This window comes from Equus asinus, chromosome 29 (genome assembly GCF_041296235.1).
Source record: "Equus asinus isolate D_3611 breed Donkey chromosome 29, EquAss-T2T_v2, whole genome shotgun sequence".
Taxonomy (NCBI): Eukaryota; Metazoa; Chordata; class Mammalia; order Perissodactyla; family Equidae; genus Equus; species Equus asinus.
Window position 1 is genome coordinate 22,193,501 of NC_091818.1, and position 22,091 is coordinate 22,215,591.

The window sequence follows — 22,091 nt, forward strand, 5'->3', positions numbered from 1 at the left end:
CTTCCTAAATATGACACGACACCCAGATGCATGAAGAAAATACCTGACCCGACTAAATAAATACCAAAACCTTGGTATGGCAAAAATCTCTCTCCCCCTCATCCCCTCAACTCCATAAACACACACTCATCCTCAACGAGACTTAAAGGTAAATGACAAAAAGAAATCTGTATGGAACGGGAAAAAACATACGTAGCACATGAAAGAGTTAGTATTACATACACACATAAAAACATTAACACATATTCACCTTAAATAAGATTTTAAAGACAAATGACAGAGTGGAAAAAAATGCAGCATATGACAAAAAGCTAGTATATTTATTATATAAAGACCTTAATCATGAAAAAGATGGCTGCTAATATAGAATGGGCAAAGTACAAAAAAAGAAAATTCATTAAACTATAATCAATAAACAATGTGAGAGAAAAAACCTCACTAATCAAAAGAAATGCAAACATTTGTAAACAATTACTACTCAGAGAGGCAAAAATGAGAAAGATTGGCAATATACAGTCCAAAAGACCTTTTTCATATGAATCAATGTTAAATCTTCACATTCTTTGAGCCACAATTCTACTTTTAGGTAAACATCTGAAAGTAACTGGACAAGTACACACAGATGCATACATTAGGATACTCAGAGCACTGTTGATGTTTGTGAAAAACTAAAAATGAGGTAACTATCTGTCACTAAGGTTTGACAAAAGTAAGGTATAGCCGTAAGATGGAATACAGGTGGCCATTTAAACTGATGTACCTCTAAATTCACTGACAGAAAAATGTACAGTGTAGATGGAGGGGGGTAGCGCGGGACACAAACAGGTGAAAAAACATAAGATGTAATCCTTTCCTTTGGAAAACTGTAGATGCACACGTGTGTAACAGTATGCATGTGCCTAGCTATTTTAAAGACTGTTCACTAAAATGTATACATTGGTTAAAGATGAACTTCTCTATTAATTTCTTATTGTTTCAATTATGCTTTTTAGAACGAACGTGTATTATCCTCATAGTCAGGGAGAAACTTCTCATTTAAAAAATATTCACACATCTATAATAAAGATATCACTTCAATAATACCTGCCAGCCTTTTTATTAGGCAGGAACTAGAGAGTAAATTAAAAATAAACAAAAAACCTCTCACATGAAAGAAAGACCTCAAGGTGAACATGAAGCCTCAGATCCTAGTCTAATCTCGTATTTCACAAAGTAGTAGCAAGGGCAGAAAGAGGTGACGTGGAAAATCAGGCCTCCATTTTAGGACAGAAGGAACTCAGCATTCTTAAACTGTTCAATATATTTTACTACGGCCTAGTCCAACATTTTCCAAACTGTTCTCTGTTAGACGCGACTGTTCTGATTGATATTAAACATATCTGAGGGAGGGCAAATAGGCTCCCAATCATGTAAAGCACTGTATGTTAGAAAAAAATTAGAAAAACATTAGACACACTTACATAGTTACTCATTATTTAGGATAAAATGTATGTTACAAACAGCATACCATTCAAAGACTGCCAGGAAGATGAATGAGATCATGAACATTCGCTGTTCCAATCTGTAACTGATGCCCAGGCAGCACTATGTAACCACCATGCTGAAGTATGTCTCAATATGATGACTGCTGACCAATTCTAATATTATTATGTTATTAAAATATATTTATATATTTATCATAGTATATGTGGTAATTAGATATACAAAGTAGTATATTTTTATAAATTGAACATTACATAATTACTATATTAGCAATCCTATTTAGATAGAGAGACACAGATAGGTAGGTAGATAGGTAGGTAGGTAGATAGGAGAGAGAGAGAGACGACCAGACAGTACAGACATCTTGGACATTTTGACAGGTAATGCAACCTGATCAGCATGACCACGAAGAGGTCTAGTGAGCAGAGCAACGTGGCTCAGAATGGCTGGGTTCACAGGCAAATGAGAAGAAGCCAATAATCAAAGACTGGGCATCAGTATTAAAAAACAAACCCAAAGTTGGCAAACTCAAATTTTATAATATTTATACTCACAAATATGAAAAATACATTGTTTTTTCTAAGGACCACTTCATTCCCCTTCTCCCCAACAACTGCCTTTAGCATTAGTTCAGCCTAGGTTGTCTTTTTAGAACCTTAAAGGAACACATTCAATAACAATGCTTCTCTCTAGCAGACAACATGACTTTTTATACTTTGTTCTGTTTTTAAATATTCTGAAGGAATTATATATTTTTAAAATTTAAGTAAAACAAATCTTTGCCTAATTACACAATTATAATAAATATTTATTGCCACCCTTTAATCAACATCAAATCTCCCAAAAGTTATTTAATACAAATTGTTCACCTCTAGAACACTTCACATATCAATTTCTCCTTCTTTAAAAAGTATGTATTTAATATCTATACAAAATACATTTAAAAAATTCTTACCCATATTGCAAGTTTTGCCTTATTTCCATCCACAGAAATTGTTTTCACCTTAAAGTCAACACCTTGAAAAAATGAAAATTTTGATAAGAATCCCAATAAAATGTACTTTTAAGATCAATTACCAAGAAAACCAGAAAATCAAAAAACCACTTGATCAAATGCCCAAATTCATACCCCAAATTCTTTGAGTTATAAATGTGAAGATAAAAGAAAAAGTGTCACTAAAGTTCAGCAGCTTAGGACTTAATCAGCATAAACGAAAACCAAATGCTTATAGGATTCAAACACTCACCTACCTGCACTTCTTGAAAAAATAAAAATTTTATTGAAAAAATAAAATTCAATGTAAGGTGGTGACTGAATATGCACATTAAAAGCCACAAGCTAGAATTCATGGTGTTAATATAGAGAAGACTACCCATGGCTGACTGTGGATCAGGGCAGTTTTCACGGGCTCCCTAAGCATCTATACACTATATTGAGTGTTGTCCACAGTCAGCCAATCTCCTAACTCAGATTCTGACCGTAGGGAACTTGCAGAATTGGAAAAATATAAAAGGGCCACTCACTTCTTTTCTTAGGAATTCTTTGTTTTATATCCTAAAATACAGTATTAGTTTTACATAACCTTATCAATGATCACTTCTACTGCACAATGGCAAAATGAGAATTTACACACAAAACCTCTGTGCCCAACCCTCTAAGAATCTTCATAAGTGCAGGAGGGATGCTCAAAGTTCGATGAAAATCTTCCGTAAGTACTAATTTATCTAAAGAGAAGAGTTTCATAAGAAGTCACATAAAGTTTTACTACAGCAGCCCCAAAAAACCCTCTTCCTTTCCAGGAAAAGGAGTTGACACATGCCATCTGGCTTAAATGAACAGTAACTGCCCACATGTCTTTAAAGAGTATCAGAAATAACAGCAGTCTATCCCACTAGCCAGAGGGAAAACATCAGCTCAAGACGCTTGGAAAGAAATTTTCAAAAGATCTTATTAGCTTGTCACAATAAATTCACAACAGCCCCACCTAAGATGAACAGCACCCACATATACGAAACACTTAAGAGAACACCTGTCACCAATATGAAAATATATTAGTAATTTTTGGATGATTTCTGGTGATCCATGACATACACAAATTAGGCAATAAAAATGCATTTCAAAATGTGCATTATGCCAGGTCTTTCTATACGCCAAAGATTGAAAAAAAATGGTTGGTTGTTTTGGGCTAAGGTGATAAAGGAGTTGATAAAGGCATGCCTCAAATGATGGGCAATCTAGTTAAAGGCCAGTCTGATTACACAGTCCAAGGCAAATTTAAGTATAAAGTTTCTGTGCAGCCAAACAAACAAAAAATCCCATATATTAAATAATCGTGTATTCACTGGGTCTAGATAAAAATATATTATGCCACACTATCTATATAAAAATGAAATTATTTATTCTATTAATATTGCTTTAAAAAAATACCAAAACCTGAGAAAATTCAGATGAGGGAAATGGTTCTGACGTGGTGCTGGTATTAAATGAAGGCCAATGGTAGACACTATATAGAGACAGCCTGTCATGCATACTCTATGGTTAAATTCTGAAGGTTTTTCAGAGACTATATTCGATCTGAAAGTTACAGGTAACACCTTCGGGGAACACTGCCCACTGGAGTCCTATCAGCAAAGCTAACAGACACAGCTAGCCTGTAGGGCACCCCATGTGGATTCAGACCCCTCAAGTCTCCATTAATCTTCTCTTGGCTCCTCTGGTGAATCTCATGTGCAGACACTGTGCTCTGTAACTCCCATAGGCTCAAACTGCTTCTTCACCAAGCCTGGTTCTTCTGTTTTGCAAGTGACTGTTAAATTTGTCTTTAATGGTGGCAACAGTGGCAATCTTTTTGATAAATCTGATTTTGCCAACTTCTTACTAGATTTGACTAAACTGCCTTTTCAACCTCCTCATGTGGATGACTAGGAGCTCAGGATAGAAGCATAATGCTTAGGAGAAAATAGCCCTGTGTTTCTCCTCTGCTGTACTACAGCACTGAGCACTTCTGTGACCAGATATGAGGAGGTTTTTCTCATAACAAGCTATTCTCTGACTCTGCAGGGACACCAGCTGGGTGTGCTACAATTCGACTCAGTTCGGACACCATCTGCCTGGAGTCAGAGTCAGATCCCAAGGGCTCAAAGACTGCTGTAACCCCCATTTCAGACACCAGTCAACGTCCAGCTTATTATCTGTGCTTCTGACAAATTGGCTATAAATCAGAGGTTCCCAGAAACCCCTCCTTGATTTGGTTAACTTACGATAGTAGCTCACGGAAAGGATATAACCCAGGAACAGCCAGATAAGAGATGCGTAGGGCAAGAGCTTCCATGGCCTCTCCAAGAGCACCACTCTCCCAGCACCTCCACATGTTGGCCAACACAGAACTCTCCAAACCCATGGTTTCATATTTTTATGGAAGCATCACTACATAGGCATGACTGATTAAATCATTTACCTTTGGTGACTGAACAAAATATCCAGCCCCTCCTCCCTCCCCAGAGTTGGGGGAGGCGGGGTGGGACTGAAAGTGCCAATCTTCGAATCACATGGTTGGTTCTCCTAGCAACCAGTCTCCATCCTTGGGGCTTTCTAGAATTCACTGCATTAACATAAAGTCAGGTGTGGTCAAACAGGGCTTGTTACGAAAAACAAAAGACATCTTTATTGCTCTTATCAGCTGAGAAATTCCAAGGGTCTTAGGAGCTCTGTGTCAAGAACCATATATTTCTTATTATAAATTACATCATCACACTGAAGAATTATCATTTCAGCTGTTTCCTTGCTGTTCATTTGGGCTTGCATTTTTAATACAATATTTAATTCAGTTTCTTTGTAGGAATCTTTTTTAGGCACTCTTGCCTATTTTATAAAGGTCATTTTAGTTAAAACTAGATAATATAATCACTAAGACCTTTAAAACAAGAAGTGGAACATGAAAACTTACCAAAGATAACATCAATAATATGATAAAGAGATACTTGTGAATGAGAAACCAGAGCATATCAATGGAATCATCTGCCTTGTCAAAAGGAGAAAAAGCAATCAATAGAAACTGATTCAAACCTAACAAAGATGTTAGAATTAGAAACAAGGACATTAAAAACATTTATAACTGTATATGCCACATGCTCACAAAGTTAAGTAAACATGAAAGAGAATAAAAAGACCCATATCAAACATCTAGAGATGAAAATGATAATGTCTCAGATGAAAAATACACAGGATGGGATTAACAGCAGACTTAGATATTGCAGAAGAACATGTTAGTGAATGTGAAGTCACAGCAATAGAAACTACCAAAAAGGAAACAGAGAGAAGAGAATCAAAGAAAATGAGAAAGCATCAGTGATCTGTGGGACAACTTCAAGCAGTCTAATATGCAAGCAAATGTAGACGACAAAAAAGAAAAGAGAGAAGAAAGGGGGACAAAAGATATATCTAAAGAAATAACGGTGGGGTCGGCTCCGAATTTTCAAAATTAACAAAAAGGATAAACTCATAGATTTAAAACAAAGCTTGATGAACCCCAAACACAGAAGCATGAAGAAAACTATACTAAGGCACATCATAATCAAATTGCTCCAAGGGAAATTAGGAAGTATTTTAAAGTATTTTGAATGAAAAAAAAAATACAACATATCAAAATTTGTGGGATGTCACTAAAGCAACACTGATGGGAAAATTTATAGCACTAAATGCCCATATTAGAAAAGAAAAAATTATCTCAAATCAATGACCTCAACTTCCAACCATTTAAGAACACAGACAAATTAAATCCAAAGCAAGCAGAAGAATGGAAATAATAAAAATTCAAATCAGAAATTGATAAAATCAAATCTGTAAAACAATTTTTAAAAAATCAATGAAACAAAAAGCTGGTTCTATAAAGAAAATCAATAAAACTGATAAACTTCTAGCCAAACTGAACAGGAGAATCAGAGAAGACAAAAAGTACCATTTTAAAGAATGAGAAAGATCACATCATTTATAATTGTACAGAGGTTAAAAGGATAATGAGGGAATGTCATGAACAAGTTTATGCCAATAAGTCTGACAACTCAGATGAAATATCAACTTCCTTGAAAGATTAAAAGTTACCAGAATTGACTCAAAAAGAAATAGAAACAAAGAAAATACCTATAGAATATATACAAAAGAGAATCAAAGCATGTCACTATGAAAAATCAACTAAACACAAAAGAAGGCAATAATGGAGGGAATGAGGGACAAAAACTCTATAAGACATACTGACAACAAATAGCAAAATGTTGGCAGTAAATTCTTATCAATAATTACATTAAATTAAGTAGATTAAACTGTCCAATCAAGTCAGAGACTGGCAGAACATATATTAAAAAAAAATCCAGGGGCCAGCCAAGTGGCATAGTGATTAAGTTCACACACTCCACTTCAGTGGCCCAGGGTTTGCAGGTTCAGGTCTCAGACGCAGGACCTACACACTGCTCATCAGCTCATCAAGTGGTGCTGTGGCGGTGTCCTGCATAAAAAATAAGAGGAAGACTGGCACAGATGTCAGCTCAGCAAAAATCTTACTCAAGCAAAAAGAAGAAGACTGGCAACAGATGTTAGCTCAGGGCCAATCTTCCTCACCAAAAAGTAAATAAATAAATAGATGGATAGATAACTAGAGTGTCCTATATCTATTAAAGAAACCAAATCTGAGGTTAAAATCTTTTCCATGAAAAAACCCTACGCCCAGAGTGAATTCCACTAAATATTTAAACAATAATCCATTCTAAACAAACTCTTCCAGGAAACTGAAGAGAAGTGAGTACTTCCTTAGTCATTCTATGAGTTCTACATTATCATGATACTGAAACCAGACAAAGACATTACAGTTAATGAAAACTACAAACTAATAGTCCCCAAGCACATAGAGGAAAATGCTAAACAAAATTTGATAACTAATCCAAATATGTATAACAGAACAACACATCACAACCAAGTGGGTTTACCTCAGAAACAAAAGGTTGACATCACTGTGGACTTTGCTATACCAAACTAAAAAACAAACTTCATAAAATCATCTAAACAGACGCAGAAAAATGCATTTAACAAAATCCTACATGCATTCCTCATAAAGCCTCTCAGCAAACTAGAAATAGAAGGGAACTTCCTCAACCTGATAAAGAGCATCTAAGGAAAACTACAGCTAACATCATACTTAACGGTAAAAGACTGAATGCTTTCCCCTTAATATTCAGAAAAAAGAAGGATATCAGCTCTTATCACTTCTATTCAACATCATACTGGAGATTTTTACCAAAGGCAATAATACAAGAAATAAAAGGAATCCAGATTGGAAAGGAAGAATGTAGAAATCCAATGGAATCTACAGGATAAAAAAAAGCTCCTAGAACTAACAAGAAAGTTTAGCAAGGATTGGAGGATACAAAATAAGCATTTAAAAAATCAAGTGTATTTCACTATATTAGCAATAAACAAAGAGAAATTTCAACAAAAATTTTAAATACCATTTTACATAAAAATTCATGAAATACTTAAGGCTAAAATCTGACAAGAGATATGAAAGACATATAACCACTGCGAGAGAAATTTTAAGAGACCTAAATGAATGAAGAGACATAATGAAGACTCAATATTGTTAAGAGTTCATTCTCCCCAAATTGATCTAAAGGGATACAATGCAATCTCTACCAAAATCCTAGCAGGCCTTTATTTTTAAATCAACAGCTCATTCTAAAATTATCAGGAAATGTAAAGAAACTAGAACAGCCAAAACAACTTTGAAAAATACAAAGTTGATAGACTAACAATGTATGACTGCCAGACTGATTATAAAACTACAAAAATCAAGACAGTGAGGTACTGACATAAAGACAAACAGATAAATGGAACAGAATAGAGTCCAGAAACAGACTCACACTTACAGGGACAACTCACATTTTTATAAATGTGCAAAAGCTTTTCAGTGCAGAAAAGAAAATCTTTTCAACTGATGGTGTTGTAACAACTGAATATCCATAAGCAAAAAAAAGAAAAGAAAGAAAAGAGAAAAAAACTTCAATCTATATATGTCACAGTGTATCCAAAAATTAATCCAAAATGAATCACAGACCTAATGTAACACACAAATTGATAAAACTTCTAGAGGAAAACATAGGAGAAAATCATTGCAACCTTCTGTTAAGTAAAAGATACAACACTAAAATCATCATCCATAAAAGAAAAAACTGATAAACTGGATTTCATCAAAATAAAAAAACCTCTGCTCTTAGAAATAAACTGTTAAGAGAATGAGAAAAGGAGCCACAGACTAAGAAGAAAATATTTGCAAAGCACATATCATCTAATAAAAGACTTCTATGCAGAATATATAAAGAACTCTCAAAATTCAACAGTAAGAAAAAACCCAATTAAAAAACGAACAAAAGACTTAGACACTTCATACACACACCCCCCCACACACAAAAATATATATGGATAGCCAATAAGAAATCTAAAAGATGCTCAATATCATTAGAGAATGTGAATTAAACCATCATGAGATAACCAATACACATCTATTAGAATGGCTAAAATGTGAAAGTCTGATCACACTAAGTATAACAGGTGAGGATGTCAAAGAACAGGAACTTTCATATACTGCTAGGGGAAATGTAAAGTGATACCTTTACTCAAAAATAGACAAACTGTTTTCCAAAGTTCAACATGCATTTACCATATGATCCAGCAATCCCATTACTGGGTATTTACTCCAGAGAAATAAAAATTAACATTCATACAATATCTGGTACCTGAATGTTTATAACAGGTCTATTCATAACCATCCAAAACTGGAAACAACCCAAATGTTCTACAATGGGTGGATGGATAAACCAACTCTGAAATATCCACACAACGGAATACAATCCAGCAATAAAAAGGAATAAACTATTGACACACAACAACTTGATGCAGCTCAAAGGCATTACGCTTAGTGAAAAACCTCAGTCAGAAAAGGTTACAAACTTCATCACTCCACTTACATGACATTCTCACAAAGATAAAGCGATAAAGACCGACCAGTGGTTGCCAGCAGTTAGAGGCGGGGAAAAAGTCTAACTAAAACAGGATAGCACTCGGTAGCTTTTGGGATCATGGAACTGGCTGGTATTCTGATTGTGGTGGTGATAAAATGACCATTCACATTTGTTATAATACTTACGTTAAAATCCAAAGAACAACATACCCAAAAAAAGTCAATTTTACTATATGATATATATTTTTTAAGATACTGCTTATCAACTCATATGCTAGGAACGCAACAGCTCAAACACACCTTCTGAAAGAATAAATTATCAGAGAACATGTATTGTAAAAGTTCTGCTTCTTTCCAATTTAAGGTTTACTTTGCTACCAAGTCCAAGATTGATTTTGTAAAACTGTTCCATGGGTTTTGAAAGAAATGAGTTCTTTATTCAAAAGGTTTGTTGATTGTATTATTCTATTTCTCTATGGTCTTATTTGCGTCTATCTAACTATGAAAGAGAGAACAAATCTTCTAATATAACTGTATTTTCATCCAATTCTTCTCTCGTGTTTGAACAGATTTTGCTTTTATATATAGCTTTTATGTTCAATGCCTACTCGTTTATAAACGTTACAGCTGCTCTGTGGATTACTTGGGCCTTTCATCAGTATGTACTACCCTATTTTATCCTTTCCAGTATATTAACCTTGAAGTCCACCTTAACTTACATTATAGTACCACCTTTGCTTTTGTCTTGTTTGCATCTGCCTGGCCTATCTCTTATTTGTTTTAATTTCCTTTCAACTCCATCTGACAATGTGAATTATTGGAATTGGACCCATTCATATTTAATTAATCGATATATTTAATTTTGCTCCTTCCCCCTTATGTTTAGCATTTTTGGCATTCTGTTCAAATCTGTCTGATCCTTTTTATTGCTGAATTGTATTACTGAGATGTCATTAAAAGAATACCAAGTTAGAAGTTGGGAAGCTGGGTTTAGTCTCAACTCTTTTACTGGTCTCGATAGGCAAAACCTTAATCTCTTTAAGTCAATTTTCCTCTTCTCATTAAGGATATAAAAATTCCTGCTTCAACTGCTTTTTAGTTATTTTTCGGGGGGGAGGGCTGTGGGTGGAGGACATCAGAGGAGGCACCAAGAGAGATACTATAAAAGCTTCAAAGAGCCAATCGAGAACAAGATTACAAAGAACTAGATCCCCAAACCTGAGTTTATAAACAACTTTAAAATACTAATAATAAAACGCACTAAGTGCTCTGCTACCCCAGAGGACAGAGTAAACACATTTCAAGAGTTGACAAGGAGTGGGAGCTGGGAGTGAGAAAAGAAGATGTACAAAACCTTATCAAGATTAGAATCTGGAGGATAAAGACTAAGGTGGGAGGCCAGGACTTTTGTGGTGACTACTTAAAGAGGGGAAAAACTGTGTGATGTCTGCTGGTCTTGTGGCAGATAGCAAAAGCAAGATGAAAAGATCTGGAGAAGAAAGAGGGGTGTGGGGAAGGTCTTGTCAGAAGCAGGCTGAATTCCGAGGCTCCAACTCAACTCCACTGATAGACAGGAGGCTGGCAGAGGGGTGGGCGGTCTTAGTCCAAATGGGAATCATTATCCAATAAATAAGAAATAAAACAATAACCAAAGAAAGGCCTGGAAATTAAGAAACACATTCTTAAATCAAAGATTTCAAATGTCCAAAGAGGAAAGCAAAACTGAAAATATAAACTATGCAGAGAGCAATGAAAAAGAAACACACCACACCAAAACCTATGGGACACAGTAAAATTTGTTCTTAGAGGACATCTTTATTAAATAAAGGCTAAAAAGAAGGGAACTTAATTCTCATCTTAAACTAACAAAATAAACCAAAAGAAAAGTAGGAAGCAGACAGAGGAAAAAAATAAAGCAATTCCTCAAACAATAAAATACATTCCTTAGCAAAAGGCAGACTACAAAAATACACAAGTTTAGAAATGAGAGAGGAACAGAGGCACAGATAATGAAGAGTTTAAAAGAATATTATGTGCAACCGGCTTAAGAGAGAACTTGGCATGCTTTCCTAGTTACACTCCCAAGGCTGTCCTAAGAAATAGAAAACTTGAAGAGGTTGGAATGGTAAGAAGGGAACAAGGATCAGATTGACTCAGGTAAAATGTAGCCTTCACAGAACAGGTAACTCCAATTCTATTTAAGTGAGTAAAGACAACTTAAAAAGATGGTGTAAAAGATGACTTGAGTGGAGCTGTGTTAAAATAGAGCTGGAGCAGCCATTTCAGAGGGATTGCCTTGTATGTCTTGTTTTCTTTATCTTCCAAACCAGGCCAAACCATCAACATTCCAAGAAGTCCATGAGGACAAGCGGAGGGCCTGGGCCTTGCTTGCTCAGCAATAACCCGCATGCCCCATTACAACCTTGTGTCCTTCTGGCCCGCTGTGGGCAGAACGCCAACCACCTGGGCCAGACGCCTAGCTGCTGGGATTTGTAACGATCCAGGGCCTGGACAACCTGGATCTTACCTTATCTCACTCAAAGAACATCATGTCTTAAAGGAATACAGAGCCCCTCCACGTGAGCTACTGTTCCTGGGAACGCTGGCTGTACCAGCCACAGCCCCTCTTGGCGAGCACACAGCCTTTGTGCCCCCTGCCCAGATAAGCAGCCTCCTCCCTGCGCGCAGTAGCGGCACACAGTGCTGCCCAGCCGGCCGCCAGTGGACACTCCTTGCACGTAAATCTCAGTAAGCCCATATGTCTCTCATGCCGTCTCCAGGTCATTTCTTCGGTCTCTCCTCTACCTATCCCACACTGCTTACACAACTGGGCACGCGGCCAGACAACAAGAATATCCTGTTTGTAAGGACCAATGAAATTAGACTTGCTGATGACCAAATCGCTAACCAATCAGCAAAGTACAAGTCTAGCCTTTGGCCCGATGACCGAATCACAAGTCAATCCATGAAGTACAAGTCTAGCCTTACCTCATCCAGCACCAATGAACTCCTCTTCAATATACCTTAGCTCATCTTCCGCCCTTTTTCCCTTAAAAACCCAGAGCCCCTTTCCTGTAATCAGGATGCTATTTGGGTTTCTACCTGAATCTGCGCTTCCTGAACTGCAATTCTTTGATTCCAAATAACCGCTTTGCCTCTTACACTGGTTTCTGTTTTTGTAGGTTGACAATGGAAAACAACTTCATTTTACAAACCAGTACAACTTGAAGACCAAATCCTGATTTTAAAAAAACACAAAAAAGGAGAGACTATCTTAAGTATACAAATAGCTAAATTAAGTATTAGTCAATAGAATCCAGAAATATGTCAAACAATCGGAGTGAAGACTCATCTAGGGAAGCAAGGACATTTCAGTATAAAAAAGTCTATCAACCATCAATCAATGCTGAAAAGGTATATGAAAAAAATCACAACTTTTCCTCATAAAACCTCCAAGTAAAATAGAAAATAGAAACTCTTTACCTATCATGAAGACAACTTGTCATTATTCTAAACAGAGAAATGCTAGACATTTTTATTGCTTTATTCCAATTAGAATGTTTAATTGAATGAAATTATATGAATAGAATCACTATATTTTTCTCTGAATTCTCATATTTCTAAATATTTTAACAAGTCTATGTCATGACATTAAACAAGATATATAAACTCATTCGTTTCCATTTTAATTAAATTATCTCTTTGTTAAGTAAGTCCAAACTATTAAGGTAACTTGCAGATGGAACAGATTTGGTCTCTGTCCTTAAAGTCAGACACAGGTAACATGAGGGCAGAGTCATCAGTATTTTTTAAAAACTTATTAAGGAATTGATAAGAATCACTGATCTAAGGCAACCATTAGCCAAAATCTCTCTAACTTTAGTTGAAATCTATCAACCCTCAAAAAAACATTTTTACATATTTTAACAACTATAAGTCTCACAAACAGATTAGGAAATAGTTTGCCAGCCTATCTTAAGTAGAGAACTGGTTTTAAATTTTCTAATTTTTTTATTTGAGAGTCTTACATAAAGTACTCTTTTTATATTCAAGGGTTACCTATAAAACAGGGTACATTAAAAATCTTAACATGAAGAACTTTTGCCTATTTAATGAGATTATATAAAGTTAGCCTATTTTCTACAAGGATCTAACTTTCATGCTTAAATTTCAACCAATTCTATCTATGCAGCTGATTAAGTAGCAACATATGGCCTTGCCATAGCAGAAAAAGAAATCTAATGCCTTTTTTTCCCCCAACACCCCCATGTAATAAACAAAAAACCTGGTCAAAACAGTCTTAGAATTTTGTGTGTGTGTTTACTTTCATGTCAGAAATGTTATCTTGGATTGTATTTTTAAATACTTGTTGCATTTCTTTATGTTTCTTCTTCTGAGACTCAAATATGCAAATGATGAATTTCCTTTCTGATTTCCATATCTATCACTTTCTCTAATTTGTCTTAACATTTTCATTCATTTTGGTAAATTCTACCCACTTTTCCCATTTCCAGCTTCTATGTCCTCTATTGTTTTCCATCGTCCCTTGTGATCCTTCCAATTTCCCTTTCATTCCAGTAATGATTTTATTTTTTATCTTATTTCTTTTTCTTTCCACTCAATCAGCTTACATTGCATTTTCTCACACACTTACACTACCCCTTCCTTGACCTCTTATATTACTGCTTTGTGCTCTCACTGGTAAACACTTGCATTAAGGGTTTTAAATTCATGGCAAAATATTTCACCATGATTTTCATCTTCTTTGCAGCAATACTTTTTCTGGTGAGTATTCTTCACCTATCCTTTGTTTTTCTGTTCTTTTCTTCCTTTGTGATTCCTGAATGGTGGTAGTGGCCTTGAGCTGGATTCTTTTTGATTAACTCATCTTTGAATGATGGGAGGTTTTCCCGGACAAGCTATTTGTAGGAGGTTCACGCAGGCAGCCACAGTGACTCCAGTTCTGGACAGCAAAACTCTGTCTTGACTTAGAGTTTTACATAAGAATGGTTTAGTTTTTTACTTCTCAACAGCCAATGGCGACAGGCAGCCTTGAGGTTTTCCACAATGCAAAGGCATTTCCTCCCCTACACTTGGACAGACAAAAGCAAAAATGGCTGATTTGTGTGACTTCTTGTTTGGCTTCATCTCCCCAACTTCTTGGAATCAAAACAGGTGCAGGAAAACTCCTGCCATGAGCTTAAGAAACCCATTTTGCTTTTGCAAACAAGGGATTTAGGTTTTGCGCCCCAGGGTGGGCCTCTCCACTTCATCAAGCATCTTTGCCGGCTCGGAGCTCTGCAGCTGTGGCATCCTCTCTCTACTTAGTCTCATGTGCAGGCTGCTTAGTCTCCACTGTTTTTGGCAGCCATTCCAACTCTTCTGTGGCTTGGGGTTTTAGCCATCTTCTAGTTTAGTGGAATATGGGGTTTGTGCTTTAGTTTTTCCCTCTCTTCGTTGTTATTAGCTAATTGCCAGAAAGCAAAAGAAGAAAATGCCAACTTTATAGTACCATCTTCAAACTCAAATTTCAATAAAATTATCTTAAAAGAATATTTTATATAAGACAGAAAATTGAGTGTCAAACTATATTACTGAAAGATAAAGGTGTGCTTTCCTTACTATTTTATTGTGAGGTAAAATACTAATTTTCCACAAAACACTAATTTTCACAAGGCCATTAACAATTGAGCTAATTGTTTTTATTTTAAAAATTCATGTGTATATCGATTATAACCTAAGGCAGAAAATAATCTGACGACTAAATGTAAAAGATACTTTTCAAGACCCAGGGCCCATTTGGGGAACAAATTACGTATATCCTCATCAGTGCGCCATAATCTTAGTATTTGTTCTTAAGGCAGACAAAGCCTTTTTAATAGTAAGCACAAAACAGGATCTGTCATTCTGCGAGTCCCCAGATTCCATCGGGATTTGAAATGAAGATAGACAGCTTTATATTACATATAAGATCATTCCCTTAGTAAAATTTTAACTCCAGGCAAATTTATTTTCCCGCCAGTTACTATTCTTCTACTCCTTGCTATCCATTACCAGGCATGTCTGAGAAAAATAAAGTTCTACTACTAATTTTTTACAGGAACAAATAATATACCAAAGTCAAATTAAAATGGATTTTGAATTGCTAGTGTTTTAAATGATTCCCTTTCACACAGATAAGAGTAAATCCGTAAACGTTAACATGTCATACAAAAGCTAAAGAATGACTGATATAATTTATTAAACATTTAGAGGCATCATGAGTTATTACTGATAAAAAGAAACAAAAAAGAGCTTTTCCTTACAGAAAGCTAAATAAAAGATGTAGATGGAACGATGGAATTTGAAAAATCACCATTTGACAACCAACCTAGTTACAATGACAGGATGACACTTTACAATAGAGAAATGTCACATATATCACCTTAAGTAACCAAAGTCCTATCACTACGAATGGTACAAATATACACCATGCTCCAAGAAGCACTTCTGTGGAATTCCTGCCAAAAATGCATAACCTGAATCTAACTATGAGGACACACTGGACAAACGCAATTGATGGATAGTCTACAAAATAACTGATCTGTATGTACTCTTCAAAAATGTCAAAGGCCATGAAAGACAAAAAAAGACTGAAGAACTGTTCAGATTAAAAGAGACTTAAGAGAAGTGATAACTAAATTCAAAGTGTGATCCTGGACTAGATCCTAGACCAGAAACAATTATTTTTCCTTTGCTATATAAGACATTAGTGGGACAACTGATGAAATCTGTCTGTATACAGAATTACATCTATGTTCATTCAGGAAATACACATGATTTAGAGATTAAAGACATCATGTCTGCAATTTACTCTCAAGCAATTCAGAAAAACAAGAATACCGCGTGTGTGTATGTAGAGAGAGAATGACAAAGCACATGTGGAACATTTGGGGAATTTGAGTAGGACGTACAGAAATCCTTTATACTATTTTCACAACTTTTCCTAAGAATGACATTATTTAACAATAAGAAGAATAGAAAAAAAAAACCTAGACACACAATAAATAAAAACAAACAAAACCTGTTAACAGAAACTCTTTATTTTCCCTGTTAATGCTAGGATCATCTTTACCACGCTCTACTCATCAGATCATAAAATTTTAGAGCTGTAAGAAAAATGTATTCTCTCCAAAACTTGTCAATTCAGATGAAGACAATGAAGGTAAATGACTTGCTCAAGCTCACAACCAGTGCGAGGCAGAGCCAAGACTACTATCTTGCTCTGACTCAGCTCTTTCAACCACTGCAAGCTGTCTCTCGATCCCTTTATATTGTCGTCTATTCCCTAAACATGTGATACCAAAATATCCAGCTCTATCTTCTCATATCTTCTAATAAACTAGTGTGGCAAACCACTTCCAGGCAATGTAAATTTCACTTTAAAATGGCATTTAGGTATTATTGTTCCTAACAATACTTAACAGCTAATATTAATAAATACGTTGAGTTCAAAATATATGCCAGATACTATAGCAAATGCTAAAAACACAAAATTAACATACTCTACTGCTGGGTAATACTTTTAGGTCCATGATGATAGAGACTAAGTCTATATTATCCATCATTATAACCTCACATCTTAGGACAGTGCCTGGCATACAAAAAATATTCAAATAATTGCATAATACAAAATAAAAGACAATCAGGAAATGTGTGTACAGATAATTATAATACCAGCAGTGTGAACAAAGTGCCATGAGACAACAGATAAGGATGTTATTTCTGCTTGGTGAGATCCAGAAAGGCTCAGAAATTTAATGACACCAAAGTAAAGCCTTGAAAGACAAGTAAGATTCCGACAGACAAGGAAGCAATGGGGTGGTGAGGGGACGGTAGGGGAAATTAGATAGAACAGCGTGAAGGCAAGAAAATATCCAACATTTCTATTAAATTTTTAAACATAGGCTTACCTATTGTTGCTGCAAGCTCTGGATCAAAAGTATCATCTGTGAACCTCAAGAGCAGGCTAAAAAAGATGTTAAAAAGACAGGTTAGAAACTTGACTTTTCTTTCTAGTCATTTTGTAAATGTTCATAATTACTATATTTTGTCACAAATTAGATAATAGAAGCTGATGTAGGGAGCTGGCCCCGTGGCTGAGTGGCTAAGTTCACACGTTCCGCTTCAGCAGCCCAGGGTTTCGCAGGTTCGGATCCTGGGTGAGGACATGGCCCTGCTCCTCAGGCCATGCTGAGGTGGCGTCCCACACAGAACCAGAACAACCTACAACTAGAACATACAACTATATACTGGCGGGCTTTGGGGAGAAGAGGAAGAAGCAAAAAAGAAGATTGGCAACAGATGTTAGCTCAGGTGCCAATCTTAAAAAAAAAAAGAATAGCTGATGTAGGTCTGCTCCCAGAAGTACTGCCTCCGTGCAGGTATACACGGAGGACTTAAATTATCCGAAAGGCAATTAAAGAATCCAAGAGCAAAGGAGTTTATTAGAAAATATATTCCCCATGCTCCCCTACACAATTCCTCAAGTGTGAAAAGGTTTTGTGGGTTGTTTTTTCCGAACTGTACTGGTATGTCCTTCTGAGAAAATTATATCAACAACATGTCATGCTTTAACTGAAGTGGATGAAAGGGGGAAAAATAAGTTTGTTGGAATGCAATCAATTAATTAAAAAAAAAATCTGATGTGTAATCCACTCTGAATTCAAGTAAAAACAGAAAGGTGTGAAAGGCCAGCATTTTCTAACAAACAGCATGACTACTCCCTAAGTGGGAAGAGAAGAAACAGTAAAACGTGAGGAGAGAAAGACCATACGATGGCCAGAGTAGGCATACTCTGGCAAACAACAGGTTTTCTTGTTGTTAGTGCCCATGAGTAGATTCCGACTCCTAGCGCCCTGTGTACAGCAGAGCAGAACCCTGCCCCGTCTTTCTGTGCCACACTCTCACCTTCCGGCGCTGTTATCAGACCTGCTCTACTGCTATTCATAGGGTTTTCACGGCCAATGTCTTCAGAAGTGGGTGGCCAGGTCCTTCTTCCTAGTCTGTCTTCTTCTGGAAGCACCACTGAAACCTGTCCACCATGGGTGACCCTGCTGGTATTTGAAATACCGGTGGCATAGCTTTCAGCATCATAGCAACACACAGCTGCTACAGTATGACAATTGACAAATGAGTAGTATGGTTCCTTGACCCGGAAACAAACCCCAGCTACAGAGGCGAGAGAGCCGAATCTTAACTACTAGACCACCAAAACATTAGGTACACTGGATGAAATCAAGTAGGCAACAGGAAGCTACTGAAAGCTTTTTTAAAGAAAGCAATAGCAAGAACCTCAAATTAATACCAGGAAAAAAAACGCAACAAAGATAACTGCCATCTTATGATGAGAAATAACAAAGGACTAAAGCTAGGAAATAGTAAAGCAACTAGAAAGGAAGGGATAAAACGAAAGCAAAGGATACCATAAGAATACTCTAAGATTTTACGTTTCCCAGAATTATTTTATTTAATACAAGGCAGAACTGTCAGTTACCAGAAGCTTTTCAAAAATTAAATCTAAGCTTTTGTAAAAGCCTAGACTTATAAAATTAATGAATCTTCCCTCATATTATCTCCTAAAGTAGGACAAGACTGTTCTAATGACCTATTTGCATTAATAAAAATCAAGGCACTAGCTATCACGTCTGAATTGCAGAAAAAAATTTATGAATATTTCTATAGGTTGTAATTATTACTGATCGAGATTTGTTTTTGGTCCACAGAATAGATTGCAAAATGGCCTCTTGGTAGTTTCCAAACCCAGTATCATTAATTGTTGAAGAATTAACTTTCCCTTTTTGGTTTTGCTTTCTTATGTTTACCATAAAACCAAGAGCACACAAGCAAAGTAAAACAGAAGAGTCAAACTGTAGATTCTTCTACTTAACATTGAACCCTCTTGACTATAACTGTTTTTACTTACTTCCAACATGAGTCAGGTGACAGCACTAATAAGAATCTTGAAAAACTACTTACAAAAGTTTTCTTCTCTCTGCAACGTTAAACTTTAAAGTAATAAAAGTGAAGATTTACTAAAAATTTCAGTGACTCATAATTTAAGAATAGAAGATATGTATCTATACTTCATCACCACAGAAAACATTATTACAGATACAGAGAAGTTGGAGAGTAGTGGTAATGATAACAATACCATAATAATAATACAAATAATAACAATGGTATTGGCCATTATTTACTGAACATCAACAATATGCCAGACACTGAGCCAGGAGCTTTGCTTGCATAACTGCTAATCCTTACAACAATCTTTGTCATCAATGGTACTTTGTCAGGAAAGACAAGGAACTGAGATGGTGCAAAGCAACAAATTTTAATATAGGCTCTGAGTGTAAGTCAGCAGATCTTAGCCAGGAGTACACGCTGAGCTCAAAATGTATTCTAAATTCTATGTATGCATTTTTCTAGGCAGAGTCTTTTTCTTTATAGGATTTTAAAAAGAATCCACAACCTAAAAATGATTAAGAACCACTGCTCTAAAGGAAGTATATTTAAGCCTTCATATTTTCAAACTTACAGGAGCAAAATACTCTCCATGCAGAGCTATACAGATGGAAGCAGTAACTACCACCATTCCACTTAAAGACAACCAAATTTATAACAAACAGTATGATTATAACTAATCTGCATTTCTTAATTTACAAATGAAATTGGCCAAAAAGGATGGGAATACAAGAGGCACAGGAGGGCAGTAATTTAGATAACAGGCCTCTAGAAGCCCTTCTAGTTTCTGAAACACTTTGCTACTTCTTTACTGCACCATGGCTGGCCACAGAATCAAAGACTGTTAGACACTGAACCTTAGACAGGGCTGGAGAGATTTCTACTCCAACCTCATTTTTCAAATGAAGAAATGAAGGCCTAAAGTGTTCAAATATCACACACAAGGTCACACAAGTGGCAGCATCAGTTTCATAATCCTGATTTCCTGGCTGCTATAACACATGCTCCTTGCACTCCAACAGTATGAAATAAACAGGAAAATAACCCACTAATTTGAATTAGTTAAGATATCCTTTGTTTTGCAATGACTTCTCGACAACATAAGTGATATCTCACTTCCACTAACTCTTAATCTGTAAAAAAAAAAAAAAAAAAAAAACAGAAACAAACCATTGGTTTGAACAACCTTTTAAGATTATATCCAGGAGAAATGTTTTTGTAGTAACTCACCTTAAAAAGCATAGGCTTCCATATTGTAGTGATTTATTCTCATCCAGAAAGGCAGGTGTTCAAGGTTGTTTTTCATAGCATATCACATACACTAATAATGTATATTTAGCTAGAAAAATAAGCCAACTTTCTCCCTAAATAGGATCCTTTCTTGAAAGAGGTAGTTAAAGGTGTTAAAATTTCTCAGTGAGCAGCTGATAATTCACCACTAAGTACTGAGAAACAGTTTGGAGCAGATTAGATCCAAATAAGTTTGTTTGAGGGGAGGGGACTAAGAAAACCAATAAATCCACTTAACAGATTTTACTCCAGAGGAAGAAATTCAATTATGTAAACACAGTACCTCCAGCCAACCTTCCAGAAAATTTTAACATAGTTGAGTCACTCATCCAATATATTTAGAAAAAGTGCCAACCAACTATGTACTGGGCTGAACCACATGAAACGACATTCAACCATTCTTGACTTCAAAATCAGCAATTTCACATCCCTTAACCTAAATGAGAGTCACATTTCAAGAAAAAAAAAAGGTCACAAGGCTATGGAATTCCTATTAAGACAATGTTCAATATAGTAATTAACTTTTTAACTCTCAAATATAATAGATGGTGATCATAAAAATGATTTTATCCAGCCCTTTAAGTAACACACACACACACAAATCATACTATTTTGCTAGCTCACGTTTCATTAATTTATTCCTTGTTACGTACAAATCCCACACTCCAACATACACAGAGTACATTAAACGAAGAAAACTATGAAAATGTATCGTGATACTTTAAAATTATACAAAATTTCAAAACATATTACAGAATAAGATTTCAAATCTTTAAGTACCTAAAAAAGTAAGCCTTTATGAAGTGATCTGAAAAATAAGTTTATCAGGAGGTATAGCTAAAATATGAAATTGCTTACGGCTCCTGGAATTTGACTATTGTTCAAAGATCAAAGCAGCCCAGACTGTAATCTACTCATAACCAGATGGCAAGGATGACTTCACCTGGAGAACGTTTTTCTAAGACCTGGATGAAACCACATCCTCTTGCAGCACCCACCGAGCTCCAGGTCTCACCTTATACGCAACCCGAACTACTGTCAATAGGATTTTCCCCCAAGAAGGAGTCAAGAAAGAAAACACACAAATGCTAATTTGTTCTTTTACCTCTAGATGATGTGGCAGAATGAGAAGTAACAATTACACTTTATTTCCAAAGGTGGGCCACGGCTTAAGCTCTAGCATCTTAGACTGAAGGGAGCTACTCGAGTGGTCAGATGACCAACGAGCGCTTTCACAGCTGACTCAGAGAAAAACATAAAGGAATCGGCAAAGGGGTGCACCAAAATAGGCCAGGAATGTGGTCCAAGGCG

At 35.9% G+C, this 22,091-nt stretch overlaps 1 protein-coding gene across 2 annotated transcripts in view; it reads right to left on the minus strand.

Moving 5' to 3' along the window:
- The window catches only part of RAB18 (RAB18, member RAS oncogene family), a 33,039-nt gene that overhangs the window by 10,064 nt on the left and 884 nt on the right, over positions 1–22,091 (minus strand). For both annotated transcript variants that reach the window (XM_044762009.2, XM_044762010.2), the window contains exons 2-3: positions 17,441–17,496; positions 2,438–2,499 (exon numbers count right to left, since the gene is read on the minus strand). In XM_044762009.2, the coding sequence (XP_044617944.1) occupies positions 2,438–2,499; positions 17,441–17,496 (118 nt within the window). The remainder of the gene's footprint in view (positions 1–2,437; positions 2,500–17,440; positions 17,497–22,091) is intronic.